This window comes from Amaranthus tricolor, chromosome 5 (assembly GCF_026212465.1).
Source record: "Amaranthus tricolor cultivar Red isolate AtriRed21 chromosome 5, ASM2621246v1, whole genome shotgun sequence".
In the NCBI taxonomy this organism is placed as follows: domain Eukaryota; kingdom Viridiplantae; phylum Streptophyta; class Magnoliopsida; order Caryophyllales; family Amaranthaceae; genus Amaranthus; species Amaranthus tricolor.
In genome coordinates this window covers 26,257,279-26,279,867 of record NC_080051.1, presented here as the reverse complement: position 1 = coordinate 26,279,867, position 22,589 = coordinate 26,257,279, and the positions used below count along the sequence as shown (strand labels likewise).

General features: G+C 32.9%; 2 protein-coding genes across 8 annotated transcripts; both read left to right on the top strand.

Moving 5' to 3' along the window:
• Nucleotides 1-246: 246 nt before the first annotated feature.
• LOC130813274 (uncharacterized) lies at nt 247-7,067 on the top strand. Of its 4 annotated transcripts, none has more exons than XM_057679074.1 (13): nt 247-412; nt 992-1,049; nt 1,161-1,250; nt 2,251-2,328; nt 2,441-2,515; nt 2,773-2,825; nt 3,122-3,272; nt 3,706-3,816; nt 3,986-4,112; nt 4,246-4,343; nt 5,239-5,377; nt 6,409-6,461; nt 6,591-7,067. In XM_057679074.1, exons 1-13 carry the CDS (start codon nt 315-317, stop codon nt 6,702-6,704), a joined length of 1,245 nt encoding a protein of 414 aa, XP_057535057.1. In that variant the 5' UTR covers nt 247-314; the 3' UTR covers nt 6,705-7,067. The 4 variants fall into 4 exon arrangements, with proteins under 4 accessions (XP_057535057.1, XP_057535056.1, XP_057535059.1 ...); XM_057679073.1 differs by having other exon boundaries at nt 248-412; nt 1,158-1,250; XM_057679076.1 differs by having other exon boundaries at nt 294-429.
• Nucleotides 7,068-11,872: 4,805 nt separating this feature from the next.
• On the top strand, nt 11,873-20,187 carry LOC130813896 (uncharacterized). Of its 4 annotated transcripts, none has more exons than XR_009042253.1 (10): nt 11,874-12,523; nt 12,709-12,773; nt 12,872-12,979; nt 13,975-14,043; nt 14,411-14,551; nt 15,727-15,756; nt 16,097-16,418; nt 19,274-19,394; nt 19,648-19,771; nt 19,864-20,187. XR_009042253.1 is itself a non-coding variant. In XM_057679804.1 (7 exons), exons 1-7 carry the CDS (start codon nt 12,442-12,444, stop codon nt 16,344-16,346), a joined length of 603 nt encoding a protein of 200 aa, XP_057535787.1. In that variant the 5' UTR covers nt 11,873-12,441; the 3' UTR covers nt 16,347-16,742. The 4 variants fall into 4 exon arrangements, 2 of the variants coding, with proteins under 2 accessions (XP_057535787.1, XP_057535786.1); XR_009042254.1 differs by having other exon boundaries at nt 16,239-16,418; nt 19,864-20,168; XM_057679804.1 differs by lacking the exons at nt 19,274-19,394; nt 19,648-19,771; nt 19,864-20,187 and having other exon boundaries at nt 11,873-12,523; nt 16,239-16,742.
• The last annotated feature ends 2,402 nt before the right edge of the window (nt 20,188-22,589 follow it).

Genomic DNA, 22,589 nt, shown 5'->3' with positions numbered 1-22,589 from the left:
ACTGTTCATTTTAATTCGTCAATTTTACTTTGCTACATCTTTGTGCATACAATGACACGTTATTGAAAGGCAATGACACGCTTCATCATCATCATACCCAATGTCTCGCTCGAAAGTAGGGTCGCAATGATACGCTTAATAATACATATTTTTGAGGCTACAATTTTGGAAAAAAAAAAAAGAAAAATAAAACATTGTAGCTACACTACACACCAAACACCCTAATCTGGCAATCTCCACTGCAATATTTTTTAATGAATAGATAGATAGAAGTTGTTATTCTTGGCTGACTTGTTTCTCTGAACTCAGCAAAAATGTCAAGCTTTCTAACAAACACATTTCCCAACACTCCATTCAGGATCCCCCTCTTTCATTCCCCCCCTTCATCTCAGGCTACTAATTTCAGTCCCAGGTCTCATTTTCTCTAGCGTACGCCTTCCTTTTTTCCTTTTCTTTTCTTCATTTTCCTTCACTTTGAATACTTTTACTCCAATTTCATAGGAGTATGTTTATGTAATTTTGAATTACTGCTATACCCATGTTCTATTTTCCCTGAACTTCATTTCTATTTTATTAATAATTTAGGAAAAGTTTGAATTTTTATAGTTTCATATGTAATACTCCTATTTCAGTTTAGTGCTCTATATTTGTTAAATTAATGGATATCCATATCCTATTTTCCCTGAATTTCATTTCTATTTCATTAATAAATTGGGAAGGTTTGAATTTTTATATTTTCATATGTAACACTTTACTTTAGTGCTCTATATATGTTAAATTAATGAATACCCATATCCGATTTTCTCTGAATGTCATTTCTATTTCTTAAATAAATTGGGAAAAGTTTGAATTTTTTATAAATTCATATGTAATACTTTACTTTAGCGCTCTATATATGTTAAATTAATGAATACCCATATCCTATTTTCCCTGAATTTTATCTCTAACCCATCAATAATTATAGAAAAATTTGAACTTTGCACTTTTTCAGGGCAAAAATGCTGTCTTCTTCATCATTGAAATCTTCTCTCCCAGAGAATCCTATTGTTGTATGTTCCCCTCTTTTTCTTTTGTTCTTTTTTATGGAGATTTATGTTTTTAGCAAAAAGAATTGCAGAATACTGAAGTGTGACTAAGACTGATGATGCTTATGTTAGCAGCTTGGGTGTGGAGGTGCAGTAGTTGACTTATTAGCTGCTGTAGCTAGCTATCCGAAGCCGGATGATAAGATTAGAAGCACCAGTTTTCAGGTATGATTAAGCTATATAGATGGTGCTAAGTTAATCCCTTTTGATGGTTGCTTGATTGTTCTTGCATAATGATAGGGTTGATTTACTTGCTATATGATTTTTTTTAAAGTAAGTATTGGATTAGTTTAATTTGAATTTGAGAAGTATTCAAATATATATATATATATAGGTGTTGAGAAATAGATTGGTTATTGCTAAAGGCAGATTGTCAAGGGTGGTTTTGAGCATGTGCAAGGTGTGAACCACACGGAACCCTGAATCAAGGGCCTTAAATATAATTTACATTGTTTACATTGCTTTTATTTTGGTTTAAGTACTTGTTTTTAGGCCCTTAGATTGCGGGAAGATGTAAAATACAAATGGCCTAAAAAATTATTATTGTGTAAGTTCGCCCCACTTCTGCAAATTGTGACACAAGAACTAAGCAGCATTTCTGAATTCTGATGCTTGTTTGCAACGATGATGCCAAACCCTACAACCCCAACAATGTCATAAGATGATATTTGTTTGTTTGGCTAAAAATGGGTTGTCGACGATAATTTGATTTCCTACAGAATGGAGGATGAGGTTAAGAGGGTTCCAAATAAGGCTTGCATTTCTCCTTTGTGAATAAAAGAAAGTTGTCCAGTTTTGTTCGAAGTTCTCTCAGAAAATAAATTTGTGTTAATGTCTTGGAACGGGTTACTCTATGTATCATCCATACTTGAGTTTAGATGTACATTAAATATCCTTAACAGAATGTTACCCTTTCCTAATTTTCTTATAGAGAATTGATTGTCACTCACTTATTTGTGGATTGGTTTGTAATCATGTTATTTAATCGTCTAGAGTTCGCCGAAGAACTTTAAAAAGTTGTGGGAATAAGGCTGCTCGGTCTTGATTCATGCCGGTGATATTGTAAAGAATTAGATTGCAAAAAGACTCCTTAGCGAAATGTTTCTTTATTTTATTCTTTTTTCTTTTGATATATGTATATTAGCTTTGATGGATGTTTTCATAGGTTCAAGGTGGTGGAAATGTTGCAAATGCTTTGACATGTGCTGCGCGACTAGGCTTGACTCCAAGACTGATATCCAAGGTCTTTAACGTGTTTTGGCGACATTTATTTTTCTAAAAGATTACAAAACAAATAAGCAGCTGGTGTACATTATCCCTTATCTTCATGCGGGTGTAACATATATCTTTCTCAGGTTGCTAATGATGCTCAAGGTAGAGGAATACTAGAGGAGCTTGAATCTGATGGTGTTGACACTTCATTCTTTGTTGTAAGTTTATTATGTCTATGCTATTAATAAAATTCCTAAATCAAGTATTAGAGAAGGGCTTATTGCTTTTGCATTGACTAATTCTCATCAAGGTTTCACCGATGGAAGTTAATCCTTTAGTTAAATAAGCATAACATGGTTATACATTAATCTACTCTTGTACAAAGTACTCAAGCTCATGATATGAGAAACGCTATTGAATTATCATGAACTATTTAGAATGTATATCTATTATTGACATCCCTATATTTTTGCAGGTCTCACAAGAAGGTAATTCGCCATTTACCTATATCATCGTCGACAATAAAATGTAAGTTTACACATGACTTGTTAATCTGTATTCCCTTTTACAACATAAACCATTAAAATTTTAAATTACGAGCTAGTTGAAATTATTAAAGAGCTTAATTTTAAGAAACTTTCTTAAGACAATGTAATACATGAAATCATTTTTTATGTGTTATATATGAAGGATGATCATTTCAATAGACGAATATTAGTATATAATAGTGGTCATTAGATTAAATTTTTCATAAATTTCTTTGCCAAAACCTTGTGCATACCAACCAAAAATATATTAAAAAAACTTAAAATTGATACTTTCAGGAAGACCCGCACTTGTATTCATACTCCTGGATATCCACCAATGGTACCAGAAGAACTCTCCCAACAAAAGTTAGAATCTGCTCTAGATGGATCAAGGCTTGTATACTTTGATGTTAGACTGCATGAAACTGCGCTAGTTGTAGCAAAAGAGGTAATTACATTTTCGTTTTATTTTTAGTAACTTCTCATCATTGGTATGCTTATTTTCAAAATATACTTTGTTCTATTTTGTTTTTTTATTTTTTTATTTTTTTATTTTTTTATTTTATACATACATTTACCGAAGCATGCTATATTCTGTAAACATATGTTTATCTATAGTGTATGTACCAATGTAACATGATTCTAGCCAATTCGCTTTTTGAATTCGCGATTCGCTCAATTTTGCCCAAAAATAGCCCAAAACCGACCATAATTTGCTTTTTTCGATTCACAATTCGCTCAATCATGTGACACTGGTATGTACCAATGTATTCCAATTCAAGCCAAATGTTTCTTTTCACCGTATAAAACCAACTTTATTATGTGTGATTTGCATGAGAAAAATGAACCAACATTCATAGTGTCCAATTTCTCCAGCGCAGGCAACTCGTCGGAATATTCCTATTCTAGTAGATGCAGAAAGGAAGAGAGACGGGCTGGATGAGCTTTTAAGTTTTGCCACATATGTGGTATGCTCGGCGAAATTTCCTCAGGCAAGCGTCTTTTCATTTTTAATACTAGATTTAATTTGCAAATTTATCATCAAATCCCCCCCACCCAATTCCTAACATTGCAATTCTAGATTATGTTCACTTGGTATTGAACTCCATTTGAGCATATTAATTTATTTTATCAGGAAATTTCTCGAATCAAATTTCACAGGTATGGACAGAAGCATCTTCTGTACCAACATCCCTTATTTCCATGCTGTTAAGATTACCCAAACTTCAGTTTGTAATTGTGACTCTCGGTGAAGACGGCTGTGTCATGCTTGAAAGAAGTTTAAATGGTGAGTTTACTCTTCCTTGCATTTTACAAGCGATCTTCGTAATCTAGGTTTTAGGCTTTCTTGATTTATGGTCAACTACTATCTTTTAAGCGTTAATTATGACGGGCTCTCACTTACATGCCACCTTGTACAGAAGCTTCAGAGTTGGAGGAAATTCATGTTGACGACGTTTTGAAATCTTTGAAGCAGAGGGCACCAAATGATTACACCATTCCATCCAGCGTTTCATCGGTACCGAATGACCATCATATTATATTTTTTGTTGCTTATCATGCATACCTTGTGTTGGAATATATGATCCCATATCGAAAAATTAGAGAGATAGTAACTAACATATAAGCTTGATGGGCTACGCCTCCTATTACCAATTGGTTTTAGGATGGAACCTCGTCGGGTTTGTGTGCAGTCAACTCTCTTCTTTCGTGGGTCTTGTGTATGAACCCAAATTTATCTCCTTGTTCTATATTTTTTTGTTCGTAATTGAAGGATGGACAAACTATCTCTCCCGCTCGTTCACATTCTGATCTCACTATCAAGTTTCCACAAAAGTGAAATAAGCATTTACTATCTTTTGGTAGACTAAATCCTCCGGTGGACAGATGCTTTTAAGTCTCGCAAAGTGTTTCTGCTTAGATGTATTGTATTATGCACTTCAAAATAGTCTAAACAGCCCGTAAACTACACCTACAAGGTTTTGAAGATTCTTTTTATCTTTTTATCTTCCGTCTAATCATTTTTGGTTGAAACCTTAGATAGAAATGCGGATTCTACTCTGATTGCGCTATTTTGAAATAAGTCATCATCATCATACTCGGTGTATCCCGCTCACAAAAAACTATGATCAAGGTCTGGGGAGGGAAGGAAGGTGTTAACTCATACCCAAAAAGGAGAGTGCGGCTAAAGAGTCCTTCGGCTCGAGAAAATACGATAAAGTTTGTGACTTAAGAAGAGAAAAAGTGACACCATGGCATTTCAAAGTGGGTCGTTTGTATTCATTGAAGCTTCATGATGTCGTTCTAACGATTTATGTTGAAACCTTTGGTTGCTTTGTGCATGCATGTCGACATTCGCAACTCTATTCTAATAACTGATAAGAATTTTTTTGTATGTTTCTTTAAACTTTCAGTCAGTAATGAAGTTAAAAGCAGATGGGATCGGGACAATTTGTGGGAGGCTACATGTTGGTACAGCCGAAAAGATACCACCCTCAGAACTCGTTGATACAACTGGAGCAGGAGATGCATTTATAGGAGCAGTTCTTTATGGTATAATTTTTACAATGAAACCTCATCTGACTCGCTACTGCAGTATTTGGTTCTTTATTTATAATGCATATATATATTCTCATATGAACCCACCTTCCCTATCACTTCGAATCCTAGTTAGAATTGTAAACCACTGCAATGTGGCTGTTGAGTCAAGAGCTCCATGAGCATTTTCGAAACACTTGCTAGTATTTTTCATGCTACAAAATCGAGTTAATTAGTCTAGTAAGAGGACAGGATATGAAATACTTTCACTGGAAAACTCTAGCATTCTATTTGCTAATTTTGTGTGTTGGCCCACCGGTCATGAATTATCCGCATTAGTATGATATTGTCCGCTTTGGGCCGAGCCCACACGGATTTGTTATTGGGCATCTTCCCAAAATTTGGAGTTAAATTACCTATATGTTTGTCAACACTTCTTATTTTATAATTTGTCCTTGCACCGCCGCTTCACCACAAAACCTGCTTCCCATACGTCTATCTTGGCAATTCAGCATGTTATTCACAAAGTTGCTCCATTGTATACATATTTTTCCGGCCAAACCTTCGGCTCTTGATACCAATTGTTGGGCCCATCAGTCGTGATTTAACTACATTTGAACGATAGAGCCTGACCAAAAGCGCTTGTAACTCAATGGATAGAGCACCTGCTTGTTGAGCAGAAGGTTTGGGTTCGAACTCTATTGAGCGTAGGTATCAGCTGGGGGTTTCTTGACTAGTGCATTCTCTTTACTCTCTCCTTGAGGAAACAGGTATGGTTTGTCCGCATCTTTCACGAAAAAAAAAAACCCACACCCATACCCTATCTTGTGCGGGATACTAGGAGTATCCTTTACCTTTACCCTTTGAATGATAGAGCCCGCATGAATTTGTTTTTGGACACCTTCCCAAAATGTCTCATACTAATTTGGGGTTGTATCAACACTTTCTCATTTTTCCGATGTGAGACGTGATGTACACTTAACATTGTGCGATAATATATGTCTCATATCATATGTTTACACTAAGGTGTTTCAAACTTGCTGCAGCCTTATGTGCTGATATGCCTCCTGAGAAGATGTTGCCATTTGCTGCACAAGTGGTAAGTAAACCGAACTGATCGATAATACGATATTACATGCAATGACTTCTACACGGACATTTCTTTGAATTTCGAGTACCCTCATTAGGTACGCAACTTTTTGACATGGTTTACTTTGACTCTTATCAGGCTGCCTGTGGTTGTAGAGCATTGGGAGCTCGGTCTGGTCTCCCGCATTACTCTGATCCTCGTATAGCTTCATTTTTACACCAGAGTTCGGAAAATGCTGTTTTGGTCCCATGAGTAAGCACAACATGACTACATGGGCTCATTTCGATACATAATGGTGTACCGTACATACCTTACGCGAAAATCATTTTTGATTTTCTCCTTTATTTTTCTGAAACAGTTATGAGCTGGGAAATTATCTTAATGACTTATGCTTATGTATTGATCAGTGCTTATTAGTACTTATTTCATTTGTATGTGTTCTTTGATGGACATTTTAAATGGTTTACCTCCCCCAAACACTTGGTAGGGTTGATATTAGACATGTTTAGATGTTCCGAACACTTTCTGAAAGCAAAGACATCCTTGTTGAAAGTTCAATAGAAGATCAAACTCTCTAGAGGGGTGAATAAAAATTTTGCCTGTTTTTTTTTTTTATTTATTTTTTGTTGAAATGCGTTTTAAATGATTAAAATTTGTTTTGAATGTGTTTTATATGCGGAATAAGTATACAATAAAATGTAAACTCTTTAGAGGAGTGAATAAAAAATTTGCCTGTTTTTTTTTTAATGCAATTTAAATGTTTGAAAATTTTTTGAATGTGTTTTGTATGCGAAATAAATATACAATAAATGTAAACTCTCTAGAGGAGTGAATAAAGAATTTTTATTTTTTTAATTATTCTTTTGAAATGTGGAATAAATATGCAATAAAATGTAAACTCTCTAGAGGGGTGAATAAAAAATTTATCTTTTTAAAAAAAAATTTTAATATTTGAAATTTGTTTTGAAATGGACAAAACGCAACTAATTGTCCACTACGTTCCGCTACAAATAAGTAGTCACTGCCACTGATTTCTCAACTTGTAGGATTCAAAGCAAATATTATCATATATCATACTTTCAAGCCTATTATGGTATGCAATGAAGATATCAACAACTATTATAAATGTTTTGCACAAAGCACTTTAATGATTCCTCATCGCCTTTATCATTTTTAACATAATTACTTTTCTTCCTTATGTTCTTTAATTTTAGGAAAAATTATAATAATACAGCTTTTTGTTAATTTTTTTATAATAACACCAACTATTGATTAACTATGAATAATACCAACTTATAGGACATTTTCTTAGAATAATACTAACTTTAGTTTATTAACTAATTTACCAACTTTTTGTCGTCTTATAATCACCTATAGTTTAATTTTTAACATGTTAAAGATTTTCTGGGAACCTTTAAATTCGTATTATTCATGGTTAATCAATAGTTGGTATTATTGTTGAGAAATTAACAACAGGTTATAATATTTACGGTAATTTTTTCTTTATATTAATGTAGCAGATTAATTTAAAAATTCATCAACTAACTATGCAAATGAAAAAAAAAAATCACAACTCAACAAAATTAAAACAATAAATTCAAAACATTCATAAAAAATCCCCATGAATAAGGAAGAAAATTAAATGAGAAGAAGATGAGAGAATATGTGAGAAGAGGAAATTAGTTTTTGAAAACCATTTGTTATTGAGAGTAATTGAAAGAGAATAGAAACATTTTGTTTTTGTCTTTTTTAGGAATAACGGTTTATTGATAGAGAATTTGCTGTAAATTTAAAATAACTAAGTATTTTCATATAAACAAAATCTCAAATTAAGCTTGAAAAAATTTTAATTTTCAAAATAAGCATATTTTTTACAGACCTGAACTTGAGGTAAGGCAAATGTTCGTTGCTAGTAACAATTAACAAGAGAAAATTAGTCAAGCAAAGTTTTGTTCGCTATTGCTAACAATGAACATGTACTCGTTATAATTTTTTTGCTAAAATGTGTAATTTTGAAAAAGGAAAAAAATTATCGTAACCATAGAGAAATTTCCTCCTGTAATTTTGTAGGAAATAAATTAAAAAATAGAGATAAATTAGGAAGAGAAACATGTCAAAAATGAAAAAAAATTTGCTTCTCCAATATCGTTCTTAGCAAGAAAATATATTTTTTTGATTATACATTTTAGCAAAAATAGTTATAAAGCATACTGTTCTTGTTCGTTGTTAGAAACATTGAACAAAGTTATGTTTGATTTTTTGATCAAATTTTCTCTTGTTTGATGCTATTAACAGCGACCAAATATCTAAATTCCAGTATTGACAAACTTATTTTAAAATTAAAATTTTATGAAGCTTAAAGAGCGGAAAAGACCGAATTTTAGACCTGGCCCACATTTATTTATCGTAACCCTTAACCTAATAGAATTCACGAAATCTTGTGAGAGACGGTCTCTTTGAGAGATCATCCCATTATCATCTTTTATTTTAACACAACAACTTGGATGAGACAGTCTCATTATGAGACCGCCAATTTGGACCGGTCCAATTCGCGTGTGTAACAACATTTTAATTTTCTGGGCATTTATTAATTTTGACCTTATACCTTTAAGATCAAAATTGATACCTTTAAAATTAAAATTGAAAAATGTCCAGAAAATGAAAAAAAATGCCAAGAGTGTTACACGCGCGAATTGGCCGCTCCAAATTGACGGTCTCATTATAAGATTGTATCGTCCAAGACTAGCTATTATTTTAATTAAGCTTAGTTGGGCCTGTTTCAGAACACCAGCTGAATAGAATTAAAATAAAGCTTCTATTCTTGAAAATTTGAAAAAAATAAGATTATTTAACAACTTAAATCCAAAAATAAGCTTCGTGAAAACTTATTTCCCCAAATAAGCGTCCGTACATCCAAGCCTAGCCTCGGGTTAAATCGTTGTTACTAACAGCGAAAGATCCCAAAAATAAAATAAAATAAAAGGCTAAAGTCGCTGTTAATAACAGCGACTTTAGCCAATTATTATCATTTTATTTTTTTTTATGAACTAAAGTAGCCGTTGTTAATTAGAAAAATAGACGTTAGAAACTTCAAAATAGTTGTTGTATTGATATTTTATAAATAGCTCCATCATTTCCCATACTTCATTATATTCATTCTAAATCATTCTCCTTTTCAATCAATTTTTAAAGGTAACATAAGGTATTATGTTAGTTTTACTCTCAATTTATAAATGTTAATATTATTTTTGAAAGTTCACTTACGTTATTATATTATATGTATTATGTAGATTTCAAAGGAGCATTGTATTGAAGAACTTTGTGATTGTGGTTATGAAGTTGAGATGAAGTTGAGATTAACAGTACTTCTTGTAGTGTCAATGCCAATCTTAGAGCATATAAAATGTTTAAATTCATTCAAATTCATGTATGAGTTGCATGCAAATAGTTTACGTCTTCCCCCAACATACTTAACATTGTTACTAGTTGATCGAATTGAACCATTCCAAAAGCATACAACAGTCACACGAAATGAATCCATTTCTACAACAACACATACAAAATCAACATCACCATCATGTTCATAAATAGATGACCACTATACATTTTCTATTCAACAAAAAAATTCACAAACAAACTTTTAATTATGAAGATCAAGGTAAATAAAAACTACATTCGACATATTCGTAGAGTTTAAGTGTAAATGACCACTATACATGACATACATTTTAAAATAAACACCAAATAAAAAATTTTATAATAAAAACGTACCTCAATTAGCTGTAGATCAACAAGAATTAGTAAATTGCAAGTTTGTGAACCTACATTAATGTGAAAGATGATTAAAATTCAACAAATCCTAATATTCTGAAAATGGAAAAAAAGCAAAAAAAAATACTTTAGGTCGATGTAGGAAGATGACAGAACTAATTAGTGGTACAAACTTGGAATTTGATGAGTTTAGTTGAATAATTGAAGTTGATTACAAAAGTGGAATGAAAAAGAAGAACTCGTAAGTATTGCAAATGAAAAAACAAATCGTGAACTGAAATGAGGAAGAAGAAAGCTAAAAAAAAAGGGCTTACTCTTTAAGTCGTTGTTACTAACAGCGACTTTAGCCTTTTATTTTTTATTTTTTTTTCTCTTTCAACAGCGACTTATACCAAACTTAAGTTTGGATGTATGGACGCTTATTTTGGGAATTAAGTTTTTACGGAGCTTATTTTGAAAAAAAAGTTTTTCAATTGTCTTATTTTTTTTCAAATTTTCTATATTCTTAACCTAATTCTTTAGAGTTTAGACAAATTCTTTACTATTCCAAATTCCAAAACCTATAAATATTCATTCAAAACCCTCCTCACCTTCAAAAAATTAGTGCCGTCTTACGCCATTGTAAAACCTCAGATATAAAAAATGGATTTCAATGATTTAGATGATCCGTTTCAAGCTCCGAAGAAGCCTTCGTCTTCAAGGTTCGCTCTGAAATTCGGTAGGTTTCAGTCGATCGAAGACGAAGCAGCTGGCTGTTAGCGCCGAGCCAAACGCTGAGCCGGCACTTAAACCTGATCCGGTAGTGGTTAAGATGGATGAGGATCCTCATCCTATCTCCTCGGAGGATTTTAAGATGGATATTGATGATAAGTTGTTGGTGAATAATGGATGTAATGTAGAATTTAAGGAAGAAGAGGAGGAAGACATTGAGTTGAATTCGAATGCAATGGAGTTGGAAGATGATGTTGTTGCTGAATATGATGTTTATTTCAATCCTTCTGAATCTGATTCTGATCCTAAGGTGATTCAAGAAATTTAATTCAATTAATGAATTGTTTTTTTAACTGTCTGTTTGGATACTGGAATTTCAATTACAGTTCCGGATTTGACACAAAATTTCCGAATACAAATTTTGGCACAGTTTAATATTCTTCGATTTTTCAATTACAGTTGCACACACTCTATAAACCAACTTATTTTCCCAAGGTGATCCAACTTGTTTTCCGCGTTTAATTGAATTTTGCTTCCTGTGTTAAATTGAGCTGGACTTATTGTGAATGTCAGTACGTACTTGGGGAAAACACGAGGTTGCACACACTCTATAAACCAAAGAGATATATACCATCTCAAAACCATTTGGCAAGGCAATGGGAAGAAGGTTTCCATTATCTTATAAAGTGTGCACACCATATTTAATTTGTCGATGTGGTCCCAAGATAGTTATATACATTTGATTTGTTTTACATCAGTCGTGATCAACAGTAATATAACTGATAAAAAGATAACTTAGTAGTTTTCATTGGATAATTAATTATTTACATTCTTTTTCAACCTGTTCACCTAATTAATTTGTGTTTTTCAACCTTGAATTTTGTCCTTTGGGTTCCTACTGTTCGTGCTCAGACAACATTTAATACAACAACTGAATTATGTGAGTAGTAAGAGAAGTTCATAGCTTTGTTTTCCCTTTGGAGCTTTATACTGTTCTTATTTACCACATGCTAGTATTTGGTAAAATTTTTAGTAAACTACAGAGAATGCTTTGGGCAATTTAGTAGATTTTTTAATAAAAAATGGATCCTAAGGATCCACAGATCCGGGTTTGGTTTGGGTTTTTTTGAGGATTCAGATCCGTCAATTTATACGAATCCAAAACCGAACCGGATCCAACAGATCCAAAAGTTTAGGATTTAGACATGTCAAAACAAATCCGGGCTGGGTCCAGGATCCATCGCCATTCCTATAATAATATCGTTGGCCGACAATCTCCATTGCCAATACCAGTGCCGTGGCCATCCACCATTATCGTTGGCGCCTATACTCTATCTTCACTTCTCATCACCACCAGTACCACCCAACAACTGCATTATAGCTTGACCAAAGATTTTAGTTCCGAGTTTAGAAATTGAATGGGCAATAATAAGATTTGATGGTGTAAACTCATAGAAATTATATTATCTGGAAAGAAATAATTTGTTATGTTTCTCTCTTTATCCCTATGGTGGTGGAGGTGGAAGGCAGAGGGTGGCAGTGCCGCGAATGTCGAGGCAATGGAAGCCCTTACCTTTTTGGGAGAACAGGTAGTAACAGCAGTGGAGATGTAGAGAAACTGAAATGAAATTTTTAAGTTTTGCAAAACAAAAGAAATTGAACTCAAATTCTGAGATTTGCAAATTTAGCATTAAAAATCAGAATTGAAATGAAATTCCAGGAAACAAACGCAATATGCGGAAATTTGATGCTGATACTGTTTTGTTTATGTTAGTTGTATGTGTTGCAATATCCAATGCGGCCGTTGTGGCGTCCTTACGAAAACATCGATGCACTGAGGTATATTCAATTTTTCATACTATTAACTTGTAGCAGTTTGTGTTTATTTTTATTGAGGTTTTGTAATTATTTTTGGTTTGAACTATTTCGATGAGCAGGTGAGATATAAACCGAAAGCCAGTGAGGTGGAGGTGGATTTGTCCATTGATATGAATTCTGATAATTTTAATTCGAATGCAAATGAACACTTCAAGATAACCAAGCAGGTTGGTGTTTTATTGTTAGTAAACTGACATTTATGATTTTGGTTTCGCTTTTTTTTTTTCCAGTGTAGAGTGCTTTATTTTCAATGATTGAGCTAGTACTTGATCATATACATGATGTGAATGTAACTTTATATGAATAGAAATTACAATCTAACCTGAAAATTTTGCATAATTATTTAAGGATTCATTCCTTCTTTTGTGTTGGACATTTTAAGGTTCTTATTTAAAAATTCTTATAGCCATTTCATGAAAGTGTGATGCAGAGTTTTAAGAGGCAGACCAAAAAAAGAGCAAGAATTCGACGCCAATTAGTGCACTAGTTGGTTATTGCCTTCCATGCACAATCTTGACCACCATATTACAAAAGGCTGTGGCTCATTATATAAATTATGAGCAAGAAAATATATGGTGCTCACGCTTTTTATCATAACAATTGGAAAATGTAAATATGTGCGTATGCCTCATTTTAAGGTTATGGCGTCAAATTCGGGTAGCTCTATTGGTTAACAACCTGTCTATAAATAATTTATTGTTGTTTTAAAGTGATAACTTTGTGTTTAAGACATTGGCATTCAAAGTGAAGATTTTATAGGAGTAGGGTAAGTTTGACAAGGGATGGAGGTAGTTTGGAATTAGATTACTTGGTTTTACATTGAATTTGCTATTTGTGTTCTTATGCTACTGCAACATGTATCAAGATCCTTTGTCATAATCAAGGAAATCTTTGATAAAAACTCAACAGGAGCATATAATAACACCCCATTTCTACAATGCATGCCCTTTGATTTCACATTACTAGTTTATGTGAAATATTTGAAATAACTTTGCCAACTATTTATATACCATCTCCTCTAATCACAAACAGGGCTGAAGCCTTATTGAGTGAGGTTGCTTATGTCTGGAGTTTATTCAACTGCTTAAAGCATGCTATATTTTTTTGTAATCTTTAGCAAGTTTATATAGGAGAAAAATCTAATTTGTCATCCTGTTTCCAGACTTTGTCATCTTCAGGCTGGCTTCCTCAAACTACGCAATATACTGTTGGGGTGGTGCTTGGTAAGAAGGTATATTTTTCATCATTTCCATTCTTTCCTCTTCTAAAATCCCTCAATAGAAGATTTTAGTTGATGTACGATGTTACTATTATCTAAACGCAATAAAATTCACCCTATATGCTATTGTGGGTGATGTTTGGTAAGAAGGTATGCTCTTTGGGTGGGGTTTAGTACGAAGGTCTGAATCTGGGTCTTATGGGATTTGATCCACGGCTATCTCCGGTGGTGATCAACAATATTGATTAAACTTAGTAAAATTTTACCTTAAAGATCAAAATGTATGTTCTTTTATCTTGGTACAAAGGAAAATGCTACTGTATGGCTTTATTATGGTGACTCAATTTTAGTGCTTTGTTTTGTTATTTTGAATTTGCAGATGTATGTGAATCCCATCCATGAAGCTGTGCAGCTTTGTCCATCAATGGAATACATAGATTCTGCTGGATCAAAGAAGAGAAATTCAAATGGTGCTGTAAAAGAAGGATCTAGTAATGGTGCCATACGTCTGAGGCAGCAGGTATTATACGTCGTACTGGCCAACTCAAATTCTTCCTACTCCCAAATCCTTATGCAAGAATAATCTTTAATATTTTTGGTATCCATATAATGATACTTCCTTTGTTTTCTTTTAAATACACCATTTGTGTTGGGCACACAAATTAAGGAATTAGAGCGAGAAAATTTGTACCGAAATGCTCATGTGATTAGAGGAGTGAATGGTCCTGTTTAGGTGGGTACTATGAGTATGGGTAAACAAGTCAATTGCATCGAAAAAGTGTCCTTAAAAAGTATTAGTGCATTTATTTGAACATTTCCAAAAAAGAATGTTGTGTACTCAATATAAAGCAAAGTAAGATCTTCCAAACTAATCCTTTTTCTTAATCCCCCACCAAAGTCAAGCCAACCGTAGCCTAGATGCAAGTCTACAGCTTAGCTGGCCCAGTGCACGACACCACTTGTCAAGCAATCATCAGGTGTCACCTATTTCTTATTTAGTATTAGTATCCAAATGGAACAACTAAGGCTATAATCAAAAGTCTTGATGGTAAAATATAATAACCACATATCAAATTATGATGGTCACTTTTGAAAGGTGAGTTGCGAATGCACTTTTGAAAGGTGTCTTGTGGGATTTAAACCGAAGCTGACCTCGAACACAAGATTGGAAAAGAATATGAAAACTCTAGATGTACATGTTGAGATGGTAGAAAATTGAAAATAATAGAATAGATAGCCGACTCCAATAAGATTAAAGCTTTGACATTGTTGTTGATATCTAAGTACAAATTTGAATGGCAACATTGTATTTTCTGTAGTTTGTAAGGATGAGGACTGAGGAGCAAGTCACTCAACAAAATGATTCCTAATCATTTCTTGTGTTGAAAGTATATTAAAGCAATCCTTCAAAATTAGTTTCGGAGTCGTTATGCATTCATAGGGTTCTTGTTTAGTGGTTTATTTTGTAGCACATTCCTTTTTTGCTATAGTTTTACTTTGAACTAATACAAATGTGTCTGTTGATTATAAAAGATTTCTTATGCTAACACGTAGTTGGGTTAAATGATTTTAAATGGTTTGTCATGTTTGTTACATGCTATCAATATAGTTTGATTAATGTAATGAACCAAGTGGGTTGTTACTCGTGTTTACATGTTTGATTGCATCTAATATTTGCGATTGTCTTATTTGCAGAGTAAGAAAATGGATCTAGAAGTTGAGGAGGTAAGAAATATGATTGTCCATTTATTGGTGAATATCTTATCCTCATTTAGAACTCAATCAATATATTTTATGACTAATTATGTGACTTTATGTCTTCAAAATCTTTTGATGGTGGGTTTGGTTTTCAAATGAACAGATTATTTCTTATGTTGCTGATATTGTTATTTTGTCTTTAGCATGTGATTATTGCATCTTGTTTGTCTCGGGAGATGCTTGCTACCACTACTAAACATATGCCAATATACGTGCATGATAAAATTTTCATCACAACACATAAGCATTCCTCCTTCACCCGTTAACACTTATCGATTGTTTTTTTTTTTTCCTAATTTTAATGCAGCCATGGGTTGCTCTTAAGTATCATAGCTCAACGACTAAACTTGCAGCAAGATTTTTGAAGAAGATGATGACTGAACATAAAGTTTCATTACAATTTTCAATGAATTTGTACATCTTTCACCAGCTTGCAAACACTTTACCAGGGTCTAAAGAACATGGATGTTTCTATGCCTTCCCTCCCAAAAGCTGATGCTGGAGCTATTACTGCTGTTGTGGCTGCTGATGCCCCATCGAAGAGCTTCACGCTGTGACATTGCAGTTAATGTTAATGGTTTCTATGTGTTGAAGTCGTCCATAGAGCATCCAGAATTTGACCTATTGAGGTAAGGAATTCACACATATATGTAAAATGAGGAATCATTTTTATTAAGTCATATGGCGTGGCTTTATGCTAACACCCTGGGCGGTTCTGAGAGTGTGCAGGGTGCCCAATCGCACAAGACTCCTAAATCTAAAGAGCCTCATATAAAAAGTTATATTGGAATAACATATTATCAAGGTAGAGTAGTTGGTTGGAGTTTTACAACATTTCAATAATCACATGTTCAATTCCTATTGATTACATTTTTCTCTCCTTTTTTTAACTCTTTCCAAAGCAACTCTTAACTTCTAAATATTATCTCTTACATTATTTAATTTTTACTCATTCAAAACATCAATTATCACCAACTTAATTTATAAAAATAATCAATATTTTATTTCTTAATTTTTCAATCCTTTAAACTTTTACTCTTTTTATTATAAGCCATCAATCTATTACTATTTTTTCTCTTCCTTTTAATATTAGAGATGAAACTTCAATTTTAACAACTTAATTTAAGTTATTTTATAAAATCACTATTAATAAAATAAAAATTTAAGTTATTTTATTATAAACAGTGCATCGAAATTGTTTGCTCTGCTCCTGGGCCTAACACTTAATATTATGAGTGATATCCCAATTTCCATTTTGCTGCATTTCACGTTCCATGGGGTGTATGCATTTGAAAAGACCTGTCTCCTGATTGTGAACTGTGAATTTTAAAAAAATGGTTAAGGTTGTTGAAATACTGTGACTTGAACACTACTCCGCGGGGCGCGGAGCTTGGTCAGATTGGGCTCCACGGGGCGCAGAGTTGCTTCTGATCTCACTCTGCGGCTCGCGTAATGGCGGTTTCTTGGCACGTTTTTGGCCGGTTACTCTTAGTCTGACGGTTTTTTGTATTTTCTTAACCTAATTCCTTTTTATTATGAGGTATACTATATAAAGGCCTCATGTAATTAGAATTATGAAGGAGATGCAACGCAAAACACAAAGTGAGGAAAACTAAGAGAGAAAAGGCTTGGAGAGCCATTGTTGTGGTTTCTCGTGTTCATCTTGTAATCTCCCGGTTTATAGTGAAAAGTTTATTCTCGGTGCCGGTGGATGTAGCTATCACGTTGATAGTGAACCACGTTAATTTCTCGGTGTGATTTTCTTTATTGTTTGTTTGAATATTTATTGTTTCATTATTGTTTTTCGATCTTTGCTTCCGCTGTCGCACAACAATTGGCATCCATGCATATGCCCACGATCTTAGTCCCAACAATTTGACCAATCATATAAACATAACAAGTTTCATCTGTTTAGTTTCTGCGAATGTAGTTAATTGTCCATTAATTTGTCAATTGAGAAAATAAAAACCTTAACTTTTTTATTGATGGAAACTAATCCCATACATTTTTGCTAGTGTGAAATCAAAATCCATTACATAGATGCTTCTTCTTAACTTTAATTGGCGTCGATCATCTCGGAAAACTGTGAGATTACGCCTCAATTTGATTGCTAGTATTTGACTTGTGTTCTATGAGCTGGGGGACTCTTTGACCGCACTCTCCTTTATGGGTATGAGTTGTCGTCGTCCTTCCCTCCCCAGAACCTAGTCATAGTTTTCCTATTAACGGGATACACTGGGTATGATGATGATGACGACTTGTGTTCTGGCGGTGCTAACCTTTATAGGCATTAGTTGTCCTGATAACATTGCACCTTTTCTGCAGTTATTTTTATGAAAAGACCAAAAAGATACCTTGAAATTTGCTTTTTTTCATCCAATAATGAAGTTGGTATACCGTGGTTATGAGTTAATGAGTGCACATTATACATTATTGTTAAAAGACATTAATTTGGTTTATTCTGTAAACAGTACTTCATTGTCAAACAATGTTCAATACTCTTGATGTTGTTGATGGGGATATGGTTATAAAGAGAAGTTACAGATAAACGATTAATGTCTACAGTAGATTTTCATGGGTAAACGAGTTGCTGGGATAAAGATGAAATCATTTAATAACAGTATTTTCTGGTGAATGCATGCCCAAAAAATGTTAATGAGTTCTAATTTCACAATTGCGAAAGTTACGAGTATAATTTGCATCAATTCGAAGTTAAGGGGTTCAAAAAGTCATTCAGCTCTCTTTCTTGCTTGACCTATGTAAAAAAATTGAGTCAAGGGCAGGAGGGAGGTTTTGAAGTGAGGCAGTCTTTCCTATGTGGATATAAATGTTCTGTTCTTCAAAATCCAGAATGTACCATCTACCAGTGCTTCTTTGGTTTTAATGATTTAAATATCTTATTTTGTTTTGGATGTGTTCTACAGAGCAGAATGACCGACCAATTGGTCATTTTAACAGATTTGTTTTGTTAGATAAGTTTTTAAAATCTCTGGTGATTCCAAAATATTTAAGTGAACTATGGTGTCACTTCAGGTTCATTTTCACCATGTATTATCTTTCTCAGTTTCTTCTGCGTGTCGTGTATGCTGTACGTAGTATCGTTCTTTTGGGTTTGTTGAGAGGCTTTGTGAAACTCTAATGTCATTCACTTCAAGGTAGTACGGCCGCTATGTTAAGTAGCGAACGGAATAGATTAAGTACATGCAATTGTAGTCAGCACTCATTTAGTTATTTAACCTGCTATTGAGTATGTCAAGAACTACTTAAGTAACCTTTTATCAACAAAAAAGTAGAAACTTACCATTAGCAACAAAGAGCAAAGATCATTTTCTTTTATATGCAACGTTTCTCTTATATGCTGCTGTCGTTTAAGAGTCTAAGTTATTGCTCGCTGGTCTTTCCGAACATTGGGGCGTCAATGGACTTCTGCTATTTTGTTCTGTCTGTCTCTGGAGATTTAACACTTCTTTCACTTCAATTACAGAAGAGTAATTATTGACCTTTTGATTGGAAGAGGCCTCAACGTAAAGCTTAAGAAAGGTGAAATTATTGAAGCTGCCAAGATTAGACTTAAAAGGGAGCCTACTAATAGTGAATTTCAAAAGGTCAGTCATCAGTCCGATTCCATTATGTGCTCAATACTAGTATAGCTTTTGTTTTGCTCATCGCCATTGCTTTACATTGCAATACCGAAAAATATTTCTCTCTTTGGATTTTGCATTGTATAGACTAGAGTATTGTTATGTTTTTTTTAAATTGTCTAGTTTCAAGAGATTTTTGTGTTATGCTTTATATCACAAGTGTGAAAGATGCCGACTTGACGTTTCTGTGTCGTGTTGATGTTGTCTGTTCTCATAGGTTATCGCTGAGTTTTGTGTATCGAAGGGAGGTGCTTGGGTGCTTAAAACTGGCGATGGAGTACCAAATTAATCTCGCAGAAGTATCTTCCGAGCAGCATACTTCTCAGTTACAGAGACACCAGGTATATGTAAATGATGTTATGGTGCTGTTCTATTTGCGCTTTCATCTTCAATTTCTAAAAGGCTTTGTCAAATTGAATCGTTTTTGCTGCAGATTTGTCGTTGCTGCGAAATCGTCTGATGTTGAAGGAACCCAGACCATGTAGATAGGAAGCACAGTAGTACAGTATATATACGCAGTCGTAAGTAGTCATATAGTATTTGTCCGGTATGATTTTAGGCGTACTTGTTTGACATCAATGTAGAACAGTTTGAGGGATTTCATAGCATATGTGCGGTGTAAATTTGATTATCATTAAATTTTCTTTTCAAGTTTTCACCTAGTTTTTTGTAATATTTTTATTCTCAAATTGTATGAAGTGGACAAAAAATACTCTATATATGAATTAAATGGTCTAACTTTTACAAATTATGAGTGGAGAATATAAACTTTTTGTATTGAAGTCGTCTCACTAAAAGACGTTCTCTTATAAAAATAATTGTTTTTTATTTACTCTTGCAATAGAAATTCTCAAATATTTGAGTCAAATGCTGAACATTTGAAGAATATTCTTATGGGATATCATCTCTCGGTGAGATGATCTAAAAAGAACTTATTGCTAATAATTATTTCAATTGGGTTATTCAGCTCATGTATAAAGAGCATCTCATACAAAAATTAGTAAATAAGATATGAGTATTAAATTATTTGGCTACTCTAATTTTTTTTTATAAAAAGATAGATTGATGAAAGGGTAAGCTAAGTAAGAATTTTAACTCAAAATGTTTTTTTAAATAAATACTTATATTTCAACTGATACAAGATTGAATTACATCAATAAAGTGGTGTACCTTTAAATTAAAAAATAAAAATTATTTGGTAAGATATCATCATATGGAATCCGTGATTACCGCTCACCAACTTTCAAATCCGTTGTTTTGTTAATTAGATCTCAAAGTTTCGGAGTTGATTGGTTCCAAAAGTTTTGGTTTTGATTTTGTAATCCTATAGTTGCCTCATCATATTGGGCCCACTATTGGATATTAATTTGGAATATCAATGCCATTATTTATTCTTTCGATGATTTTTATGAGAGACCATTTCTAATTAGGCCGCCTCATCATATATTTTTTAAAGTATTATAAATAATTAAATAGACATTAAGAATGATTAACTAGACATTTAAGATATTGAAAGTAGACATTAAGGATGCGATAAATAACCATTAAGGATAATGTAAGTAGATATTAAAAAAACGGTAAATAGACATTAATCTTTAATGGATTGGGCTTAAGATACGTCTCTCAAAGAGAGGATTTCTTAAGAAACGATCTCTCAAAGAGAGGATTTCTTAAGAAACGATCTCTCAAGAGGCTAACTATTTATTCTTAATTCATTCTTATTTATAACAAAGCAATTATATATTGACTCATTTTTTTATTTAATAACATTTTTTCAATTTAGTAATACAGTTGTCATTAAATTATTCATTTTTTCTTACTCATTTGTCATTTCTCTCGACTCTCATGGGTATTTATGTAGTCTCATTTTTTTTTTTGTTGGCTAAATGGGAAATTTGATCAAAAAAAATAGAGTGAATAACTTTTGTCCATTTGCTCAAGTCTTAGAGTATTTGCTTTGGTTTGATTATTGCTTCGAGAACATCTTAACATCACTCACTTTGCTTTTGAGAATTAAAGGAAAATGACATACTTTTACATGGTGACCAATGTCCCTTTCAATTTGTCCTAATTTCTAATTTGGAGTATTTTACGCGCATTATTTTTTATTTTACACTATTATTTTTTTAATATTATTTACACATTTAAACTTATATTTTGATATAATTCATACAACTTAATTTGTAGCTTTATTAAGTTAAATATCACATTTTATATTTACTACACTAAAAAAACAGCTTTCTATACTTCATTAATCCCGTTATAACTGTTGGCATTTAGAGCCATACGCTCATAACTTACATAACATATAAATTATAACTATAAAAAGTGTTATATCAAAAAAGTCCAAAATGTCGCGAGGTGCGTTAGGTTTCTGTTTCCTAACACTTGTTTTGATGAAACAAAGTTATATTTTGTGAAGTTTTGTGTTGTTACGTCAATGAGTGTTTTTTCATAATATAACTAATTAATTATCAAATATATTGAAAGAGTTATAGGATGTATAACTTGTAACATTGTTCTTTAAATAGGGATTTCATGGAAGTTCAAAAAAAAGTGAAAAACAAAACTCATTTTATGAAATTTGGAATTCTTATTGTCTTTCTCTAATACTTGAACGTGTGAAGAACTTATATAAACTCTTCATAAAGTCTATGATTTTATTATCTTCCTCAAACACATATTCATTTAGTTTAGTCACTTTGTAGTTTGTATCGATTGTATCTGTTTGTAAATTTTCAATATAAAATCCAAATACTTTTATGGGAAAAAATATTACAAAGTAAAAGTAAGCAATCACTTTCAATCTATTATCAAGGTTTTCGGGTGACTTAAATGTGGCAAACTAAAGCCTTCACTATGACATTGTAATTGTAGTATAAATATATTTCTAACAAAAATTACCCTAAACTCAAATAATGCCAATTCATTTGGATGGAGTATGTGATACGTCTTTGAATTAGTCCTCTAACTTCATCAACATCAATCAATTCCAACATATTTTTTATTTCTCCAAATCGGTTACTTTCACCATTATGCCACGGCTACAATGTCCCTTTAAGCAATTTGTTAAATGACTTGTTGAGTTATTAGTATTAATTGTATTGTAGATCGAATGTATTATGTTTAACAAATGGAGATCGAAGATTGGCTGAGAGT

Coding starts and splice junctions, on each gene's coding strand:
- LOC130813274 (XM_057679073.1), top strand. CDS start 315: ATGTCAAGCTTTCTAACAAACACATTTCCCAACACTCCATTCAGGATC. Junction 3,273..3,705: donor CGCTAGTTGTAGCAAAAGAG/GTAATTACATTT, acceptor TCTCCAGCGCAG/GCAACTCGTCGGAATATTCC. Junction 4,113..4,245: donor GCTTGAAAGAAGTTTAAATG/GTGAGTTTACTC, acceptor CACCTTGTACAG/AAGCTTCAGAGTTGGAGGAA.
- LOC130813896 (XM_057679803.1), top strand. CDS start 12,442: ATGGTGGTGGAGGTGGAAGGCAGAGGGTGGCAGTGCCGCGAATGTCGA. Junction 12,524..12,708: donor TTACCTTTTTGGGAGAACAG/GTAGTAACAGCA, acceptor TGTTTATGTTAG/TTGTATGTGTTGCAATATCC. Junction 14,552..15,726: donor CCATACGTCTGAGGCAGCAG/GTATTATACGTC, acceptor TCTTATTTGCAG/AGTAAGAAAATGGATCTAGA.